Source organism: Sesamum indicum, linkage group LG3, assembly GCF_000512975.1.
Source record: "Sesamum indicum cultivar Zhongzhi No. 13 linkage group LG3, S_indicum_v1.0, whole genome shotgun sequence".
NCBI lineage: Eukaryota > Viridiplantae > Streptophyta > Magnoliopsida > Lamiales > Pedaliaceae > Sesamum > Sesamum indicum.
Window position 1 is genome coordinate 22,306,741 of NC_026147.1, and position 10,693 is coordinate 22,317,433.

General features: G+C 34.4%; 1 protein-coding gene across 1 annotated transcript; it reads right to left on the reverse strand.

Annotated features, from left to right (window-relative positions):
* On the reverse strand, window positions 657-7,603 carry LOC105159201 (BEL1-like homeodomain protein 4). Its single transcript, XM_011076179.2, has 6 exons — window positions 7,397-7,603; window positions 6,865-7,280; window positions 6,018-6,734; window positions 4,491-4,876; window positions 3,866-3,926; window positions 657-1,247 (listed from the first exon to the last, which is right to left on the reverse strand). The coding sequence occupies exons 2-6, from the start codon at window positions 7,168-7,170 to the stop codon at window positions 840-842; spliced, it is 1,878 nt and encodes a 625-aa protein (XP_011074481.1). The 5' UTR covers window positions 7,171-7,280; window positions 7,397-7,603; the 3' UTR covers window positions 657-839.

The following is a 10,693-nucleotide window of genomic DNA, read 5'->3' on the forward strand; positions in this document are numbered from 1 at the left end:
CAGAACAACCACAGCAATGGCGCATTTCCGATTATATTCTGCGCAGCGAAGCACCAGGAAGCCTAGACTTCACCAATTTCTACAAGTCCGCAGTTTCCAAGCAACGGCAGCGGAGGCGGCGACAATAATTGCAGGGAATTTGGTGCGGCGGATTTCAAAGAGCGGGATGAGGCGAGAACAGAGATAGAAACAGCCATTGCTATTGGCGGAGGTTTTCCATTTTCTCAGAGTCACAGCGTGTGCCGGATAATGTGAAATTGACCAATACACCCTCCGTATTTATCCCTTAAAATAGTTGAAGTAATAATATTTACATTTTCCAAACTATGTAAATTTCTATTTAGAGTACATAATAAGTACATTTAATAATCAAAATGTACCAAAACACTAATGAGCATAAGTTATGAACCGCATCACTTATTCCATTATATATAAATCAGAGTTTATATCCTCAAAAAAAATAATACAGCGCTTGCAACAATTATAAATTATGTGAAATACTTGATGTACGAATAAATTTTTTAAAAATACATATTACCAAAAAAAAATTATATAGTTTGATACATACTATTTTATAATTAGACATATATTGATATTTTCTGGTACTATATATATAAAGATGAATAATAATATATAGTGCATAATTAAGAAATATATGATAAAGTCGGGAATCATTTTTTGCATTCACCATAATTAACAACAAATTATTATTCTGTCCTCCTATGTATGTACCAACCAATTACACGCACTTTACAATTATAGTAGCAATAATTAACGTGCTGACATACATTACTCAATGTGTTTATACTGTTTTCATCAATCAATACTATGAATCTGCATTAATAAGCTTGGAAGTCCCTAATTGAGAGTTGTCCAATTCTGCTGGGCACGTTGTCGGAATTCCTCAGTCCCAAAGTAAGCGACACTTCCCCTCCTCCGCCCTGCGCCCCAACACCAACCAAACCAAACTGATCCGAACCCAGGCCCACCTCCGGGTTCTCCATGAACCGCCGGTACTCATAGCTCGCGGCGGAGGTGGCGCCGCCCACCTCTGAAGTGGTCTTTGAAGCTGGGCCCTTTTCTGCTGGTTTAGGTGCATTGGTATTTTCTTGAGGTTTAGGTTCTTCTTCTTCTTGTTGTTGTGCAGGTGAGTGTTGTACGTCTTGATCTTGGAACTCCTGCTGGTACATTTGTTCCACCATGGGCTTCCAGAGGCGAACCCTAGCATTTATGAACCAATTGGAGACCTGCGGCAGGGAGAGTGGAGTATGCGTATGAGTGGTAGGTAATAAGTAATAAGTTTTTGTCCCAACTAAAATTACTACAGAGTAAGTATGATATATGTATTTACGATGCGATTGGTCACTCTTTTTTAATATACATTAATAACACGATAAATATATTATGCTTGCAAATTGATCCAAATACAGCCAAATGCAATATGGGTTAGAACTTGCCATAAATTGATGTGCAGCATTGAGTTCAGTTCATTCATCATTTAATGCACTCATAAAAACCTGCAGTAGTTCATGCAGACATACATTCATACATATATATACACACACAAAGAGACATAGGCGATGAATGTGTCAAACTACATTATTAATTACACATCTATCGTCAGTATGCAGATTTCATTTAATTTGTCTGGTATTTTTGTTTTTTGTTTTGGCAGCCTGAAATATACTGCATACTGCATACTGCATTTGGTATTAAATGAGTGCACTCTACAACTTGTCTGCAAAAAGAAGTAAATATATATGGAATACCTAACAAAATCTCTCTCTCTCTCTCTCTCTCTCATCATATATATATATATATATATATGTAGAGAGTGTTTGAATGATAATATGAGTAATTAAGTAAAACCTGCAAACATATATATATATATATATATATATAATGGTGATGAGAGGGGGGGACAATGTGGAAATAGATTTATGTGAGTCAATGAAGTGATTATGGCACTATTAAAAAAAGAGTAGTACATTAATTATAAACGAGCACAACTTAAAAATTATATAAATGAAATTAATATTTTCTATAATCAAATAAAATTAATACGAAAATCATGATACGTTATCATAAATTGTTAAACATGAAATCTTAAACAAAAGGGAGATTGATTAAAAGACGAAAAAAACCTTTATAAAAGTAAAAACATCACATATTAATTAAGCAATAAAATTTAATTTAGTGCCAGGCCACTTAATTAATTAGTTTCTTCCGTATATATATATGGCCACCACTTAATTATTTTTTCCATATATATTATGTACAATGACAGGAAGGAAATATTTTTTTGGGTCTTATTAAATTTAAATACTAGTCTATAAGAGTAGAATTTATGTAGTATTCAAGTCAATGCTAATATTATAATAAGAGTTTATAATCAAATAATTAATTTTTTGGAGAAATCAAATTAAATTAAGAAGCCATTTTTCACTAATATTTTGCTGATGTAGTACTCAAGTCACTATTATCAAGACTTGCACAAGTCATGCAGGATTTGATATATTGATAATTAATTAACTAGCTAGTGAAAAATGAATAACATATTTGGAGAGAATATGTATGCATTTAATGTCGGGATTTCATCAAATCTCTTATAATAATATATTTGTTAATTTTGATAATTTCATATCATAAATTATTGCAGATTCTTAATCTCTTTAAACTATATGGTCCTATCTACTTTGTAATACGAGTTATTTGGGTAACGGGATTCAAAAAGCCATATATTAGTTATACTATATTTACTTAGATTATTTGGGCTGAATAACTCAATCCAAACAGTAATTAGCACCGATCTTAGATTAGAGTCGAGCATTTATAGAGCAAACTACAAAATGAACACCTTACTTGGGTGTCCTAAACTACGAATTATACAACTTTATAATGAAAAGCAAAGGGATAATTGCACTCTCCTAAGGTTTGATGTAATTATACGTAGACCCCCTATAGTTTGAAAAATTACGTCTAGCATTCCTGAGGTTTGCTTCAATTTAACAAATAAGTTCCCAGTTAGCTAAATCTACTAAATTTGCTGATATTAAAAAAAATTTGAATAAAAATTGATATTTACCCTTAATTGACTTAAAACTGATTTATTGTAAGTCAATAATTTTTTTAGACTAAACTACCCTTATAACGGTGAAAATATATCTACTCACATACATTAAAGCATGAAAACGTATGAGGGTAATTTGGTTATAAAAATATTTTTTTGATTTACTATAAGTCAGTAATAAGTCAATCAAGGGTAAATATCAAATTTTTTTTTTCAATTTTTTTTGTTAAAATTACAAAATTCTGTAAATTTTGACTAACGATGGGACTTATTTGTTAGGTAGAAGCAAATTTTAAAGGTGTTAGATGTAATTTTTCAAATCACGGAGAGTTTACATACAATTATACCAAATTTTAGGAGAGGAGAGTGTAATTATTGAAAAAGTAAATAGGGTCTTTACATTTTAGAAAATACTAATATAGGTAATTCTTTTTATACGAAATTATTTGAATACCGTTCCCTTAATCCAATTCCGGGCATCCCAATGTTGGTTAAAGGCATTTCTTCCAAATTCGAACATCATGATGAAATCCTTTGTTTTGACAGGAAAATGAAGAAAGAAAGGGAAAAAGACTCTTGTCTAGTATATATGTATATATATGCTAGATCGAGAAGCCTACAAGAAAGCTAAATTAACATAAACACAGACACAGATAGGCATGCAAACACAAAACACAAACATATATGTAATGTAATAATATTTGTAAATCACGCAAACCAAAGTGAGAGAATGAAATATCCCTTTCAAACAGATATTGAGACATCAATTTGAGAGCAGAAAATATAATCGAGTACCTGGTTTTTGGATAAACCAGTCTGCCGAGACAGCAAATGTTTGTCCGCTTCACTCGGATACCTGCACACCCACACACACACACAAAACCAATTATTAATTAACAATCTAACCACATTAATCATTACATGCTTGCAACTGCATGGTGATCAGTGATCAATAATTGTACCCTACCCCCCCTGCAAAATCAGATTCTTTTCCTAATCCCCTCCCTCACTTTTACATCACTACAATTATAGGAACAACACATTCTTTCTACCTAGCTACACCTCATCATCTTTTCTTTTACTTTTACTTAATGCTTATGCACATAGATTTTCTGGTCCGTATTCGGACAGACGAAAATCAAATAGACAATCACAATTGTTCATATATATATATATATTATGTTCCATTATTAAATAATTCTAATTGTATCATATAGATATATGATTTTGTTCCGAAAAAGAAAATTTTACACTAAGAACTCTCAAAAAAAAAAAAAAAAACCCAAGATTTGCTACGCTGGAAATCTTCCTGGTGCTCCATTATTAACCTAGCTAGCTAGCAGGCATTTTGCGCTTTATATATATGAGTGGTGTGTGAGTATGTGTATGAGAGAGAGAGATGGAGAGAGAAAGTATATACGGATGGAGAAAATGCTCAAAAAGCCAAGATCTCAAGATGTTAACAGCGCGCTCGGGCAATCCCCGCTGGGGCCTCCAGGATTCAGGGTCCAGCATTCCCATATGTTGAAGGGCTTTTTGCTGCCTATACTTTTGCTCAAGCAACTTCAGCCTTGGAGTTTCCCCTTTCGTCAATCCACTCCCTACATTCACATCTTTCTCCCCCAGAGCCTCGCAGCTCACCTTCACCTCACCTATTATTGCATCCTTCATGCACCGGAAGTGCCGCGACATTGCCTTCCGTGCTAGTCCTGTGTACACGGCCGCCCCCCCTTGCCCCACTATCGAGTCGAACGAATACACCATTGCCTGCATTTGTTCGCAGTATCTCAAGTATCTCGTGTCCACCTGAACGTGCACCACAAGTCGTGAATTCATCAATAACGTGCTACGTGATTCATACTATTTGGTGAAAAGTTATTTCAAAATTTTACATATATAGAATGTCCAAACACTTACTATTTAAGATGAAAATTCAATACATTATTATTATCATAGCATCATCATATATAGCAATGTGAATTCAATTGATTCTCACTGATACGAAAATGTTTATATACTAATAAGAAAAAGGGCTTGAGAGATAAATTAGTTCAAGTTGATGGAAGACATATGATATGATGAGCAGCACGAGGAGTCCACTGGTTTAGCAGATGCCTAAAAATCCGCAAAGTGTCAAACTTTTCCGGCAGAAGGAATGTCCAAATAAAGTTGTGGCATTGGCTTTATTATGCATTGATTGCATGTCATGAAGAGAAAACAAATGATATTCAGTGTAAAGCAATTCATCTTAGACAACAACAACAACACACACACTGTACTATATATATATATATATATATGAATATATAATAAACACGCACACATACACACACAGAAGGAGAGATGATCGTCAGTCCAATTATTAATTAAAGCTAGCTTCAAAATAGTACTCTAAACGTGTTGTGAGGAGCCTTTAATTTCCTCCTTTTAACAAAAGCCTGAACTATAATGAATTCAGGTGTCTTCTCCCAATAATTTGCCACTAAGCATTGTTTAATAAATTAAAGCTCCAAAATCAAGATTAAGACACAGAAACAAAAAAGAAATGGTCCCATTTGGACAAACAGACTAAAAACAATTTCCCTGATTAGCACAAAGTATAGTTTTTAAATACCATTACTACTGTATATGATCTGACGAAAAGCAGCAGTAGCGTCGGTATATATTACTTAAATTCTGAGCTACAACCTATAATGGAGGCATGTCGTTCTTCGCTCGACATGTACCCCAGAATGTAGCCTGTCATGTGGTAAAGAACATCCCAAAAGTTCACTCAGCAAAATGGCCTTAATTTATTATATCACTTGTAATAATGAGCCCTCCTAATATTCTAAGTTTCAAACTAAAGTGGCCAAGTTTGGTTAGGAATCATATCAGCAGCCGTCCATGTCTATGTACTGTACAAAAATGTATGTATGCAGAGAGAGAGAGAGAGAGAGAGAGGGACCTCATCAAGCATTGCTAGTAGCTTAATTTTTCTCCTCTGGTGGTCAGTTCTTTCGGCATGAGCCAAGGGATGGTGATGGTCTTTTGAGGAAGATGGTCCAGTTGCAACCCCACCACTATCCGGGACTGAATTAGGGTTTCTATCTTGATTCTTGATTTTCTGATTCTTCAATTGCCCTCTTCCCACAGAGCAGAATTCTTCCAGGAGTTCTTGAGCGGCCCTCAAGTACCGTGAATTTCTAAGGAAATTTGTGCTTCTTGCAGATTCAACATACCCAAAATGGACCTGATTACCATGACCTGATGATGATGATGATGATGCTAGTCTTGGAGGGTTGAACAGTAGCTGATTTGTTGCGAAATCCTTGGATCCGTAGGGATTATTACATGAAGCCCCAATTCCTTGACCTGGAAAGAATAATTCACCATTTGCTGCAGTTATTTTCTCGAATTTGGCAGCTTCCAGGTTTCTTAAAGAAGACAGCGACAACGAAAGACCTTGTCCCTCCAAGACCCTCCCAGTTCTTGCATCTTCCATGTCTCGACTGCTGCTACCTGGAATCCAAGTGAACTGGGATTGGGGCTCCATGTTGGATGCTGGGACAGGACTAATCAAGTGAAACCCTTGAAGGTTAGAGTCCGATGAGCTGGGAACTAACTTCTGAAGGTAAGAAGTAGTGCAAGAAGAAGCTGTAATTTGTGGATTGATCAAAGGAAGCTGCAAGAAAAAAATTGATGAAATCAAGATTAGTACTGCAACTATTGCATGAAAATTTCATGCTTACATGCTATATATATGTTTACAGTAATTTCTCCAGCTTCTGTTAATGTTCTGAACACACACTCACCTCATCTGCAGCAGCCTCATTTACTACTGCTGCTGACAGCTGTTGTTTTTGAGGCCACCGGTAACTTGATTGGATCTGATCATCCAAAACCTCGGTGCTAGCTTTTCGCCACGGCAAATTGACAATCTCGGTCAGCATACCACCGGTATCGTACACCGGTGGCTGCCCATCTAAATCAGCTTGGGGCAGCGGCTCAAACCCGCCGCCTTGCTCTCTTATCATCCACTCCCCTTGCTGTTTTGCTCTTTCATGTGTACCTGGAAAGTTGTAGATTCCTTGATGGAAGCTTTGGGACATAGAATTCATACAAGAAACCAAACCAAAATCTTGAGGCCAAAGAACTCAAAATCCTTGTCCTAGATTTTAGGTCTGTTTCTCTTCTCCTTCTCTAATTAACTCAGAATCTTGAAATGAACCTGCCCACATAATTAGAACACACCACGACATCATTAAAAGACAAAAAGGGGATGCAAATTCAAGACCAAATTACACCAACACTGGTAGTCCTAAGTAGCTGCTAAAAGAATTAAACCTCGTTTTCGGGGATGAATCAGTGTAACAATAAGCTAGAAATCAACTGATCATATCTGCAGCTTGCTGAATGTGTTGATCTTTCTGCTTGAAATCTGCTTCATGGAATCTTAGGGATCAGACAATAGAAAGCCAGGGAGAAGGGATAATGAAAGGAGAGATGAGAAAAAAGAAGGGTCGCTCTCTTCCTCTTCACTCCCTCACTTCACTTTCACCAAACTTTATATATAATATTAACTACAAGCTTATCATTTTGTACGCTAGCTTGCTTTTCTAAAATTTTATTTAACTTAACCAAGAAAGTTGAAGTAGTGAAAGTTATGTATAACAGAAAAGAAACTGTTCTTGCATCCTTAAATATAAGTTTAGTACTTCTCACTCGTCGTCCGTATACTTAATTTAGAAAAGAACTTAGGAGCAAGTGCACACATTTGTAATTCCTTTAGTTAGTGACCTTAGTGGCCTCGAAAGGTTTAAGGGTGTCCAATAGTTTTAAGTAGTACGTAGTATATACTATGATTTTTATGTCTCATAAAAAGGTGTTCTCATGTGCAAGGATGAGATGAGATGTTGAGCTATAATTCATTAGGTAGGGTTTTGCAAAGAAGAAATTTTTATTACTACATATGACACACTTACAAGTAATAACTAAGGATGGGACAATTATGAGTTCTTGACAAACAAAGAACCCATTATAAGGACAAATTTCTTGTAGCGATACTAGGAGAAAAATTATTATTGGCTCCAAAATTAATGGTTATAAACAAAAATTATGATAAATAAATTATTATTAATCATGATTAAATAAAATCGATATCAAAAGCTAGCTTTTCCATCATGAAAAGAACATTTGTCACAGCTAATAGCTATGGTAACAAAATTTGTCATAACTTTTAGTCATGCATGACAAATGTTTTAGCCATTTTCGTAAAAACTATAGTCAACAATTGTTGTGCAACCGTGGTTAATAACTATTTACTACGAGTATTTATTATTAACTATGACTAATAAACGTTATAGTTTTTGTAGTCCGAGTCTCACTGTAATTTTTGGCTTAATTGATGAATTTTTAGTCCTGTATAATTCCAGATGGAAATTCAAAATTTACATATATGATATGCTATCAACATGCTTTTACTTACTTGTTTGGGAAAAAAATTTGCAACTGACAACATGAAAACAGCCTTTACCCAATTGTGATGGCTTACATATAAACCATAAGAATGTGGTTTTGTCTTTTATGATGATTAGGAGGACAGAACTGACATTGTTTCCCTGATGAATAATAGACATTATGATGATCTTTGTCTCAAGGAATGCATAGTGAGTATGTATAATTCCCCCCTTACACTGAACATATGATTAAACCATATGGTGCTTTTGCTACCTCACTTAGAATTTTCCCTCTGTGCTATATATTTGGACACTGAAAAAAGGTTATCATTCCATGATTGCAAGTTCATATGGAATAGTACAATGTACTAAAATAAGTAGTCATTACATTGTACCTTTAGGAGCAACGCTCAGAGACAAACTTTCAGAGACGTTGATTCATCGAAATAAAAACTTTAATTGGCATTGATTTCTTGAGCTTGTTGATTCATGTAATTGGAGACAACTTTACTCTCGACAAGTTAAAAAAGATGCATTTCACTCCTAGGTTTCCGATGAAATCGTCTGTTAAAATCAATCTAAAATCAATCACTCCTAGTGTAGCCGAAACATTAACCATAGATCATGTCCAAAATCATGATAAATGTTTTGCTATACTAAAAACCATGACGAATATTAATTAGTCGTGGTAAAAAAATTTTAAGTTTTTAATTTTGCTTATATTGAACCGTGGTTAATAGTATCGATTTACTATGATTTTAAGCCGTTATCATTTATAATATAACGAAAACTCAACTTTTTTTTGTAGTAATACTAACAGGGGTTCAGGCCAAACTCGCGGTCTAAACATTGGCAGTCTTACCCACCCACCCCACTCTAAAAGAAAGAAAAGAGAAAAGAAATGATATTTTATATAAAAAGAAAGAAGGAGTTGTATAAATATAAAACAAATGTAATTTCTGAAAAAAGAAATTAACCGTGAAATCTATTTTTTTACCATCGTATAAGTATTATAAGAAAATAAAAAAAAGGGACCACATGAGTGGTGTGCTGTCGAGAATGAAAAGGTATAGATGGAGGGAGGATTGGAGGTGTTCTTCACCGAAATACTCATAAAACTGTGAATGATGAGCAATTTTGCCAGTGGGGGTGGGGGACTACCAAAAGACAGACCACCACCTGCCTCACAACCCACACCAATATCCCTTCCTATTAATAACTACTCATCCTACCATGCAACCCTTGAGTTTACATAATTTTCTAAATTATACCACACACATTTATGAATATAAGTTGTTATATTGGTGTAAATATTTAAGGGTATAATTGATATTTTAAATTAAATTTGGTGTTCCGATGTTATAAAAGATTTAAGTTTATTCATTGAATACTTTTTTTTTTGACAAATTATTCATATACCAAAATTTCATGATGGAGTCGATAGGTTTGAAGGCCATTCTTAAGTTCAACGGCCTCACGGGCCAAAAATGTGACATACGTACATTTCACTAAATCATCACCCAAAGAAATAAATATAAATTCAAATAAATTGTCTCTAGAATACCTTCTTTATTTCTCCAAGAAAAAAGAAACATCATCTTTTACAAATATTCTCCGTAAATTTATATTCTTCATGTGGGTTTTTTTTTCCTTCTTGTTTTTGGCGGGGAATTGATGAATATGTACTGGGCGTTGACCACATATATTTTTTCAGGACCAACTTTCATCAAACCTCGTAGAGAAACTAAGAGTAAAAGGTTTATTGGAGAAAGATTAATCAATGAGATAATAACCACACATGTTGTGAGATGGTTGTAATAATTTGTATGTAGTGGTTTCGTACGTTGGTCCAAGGATGATGATCGTGTGGTCTAAAATATAATTGGGATGATCAATTCGGGAGAGTGGAAAATATGTTCCCAAGCAATTAATTCGGGCCAATTACGTATTTATTATGGTGGTCTCTTCTCTCTGCATGCCCTACCTATTTATGACTTCTTTTAATCTTTAATGTTCCTTTCTACACTCCACTCCCCACTATTCTCTTTTACATTACTATTATTTGTTGTAAATTTATATTCAAATCTCATTACTTTCAATTTTAATGTTTTGAAATATTCTGTTACATTTCTCAAATGATCAAATTAAATAAAACGTGTAAATTAATATAATAGTCTTATTTATT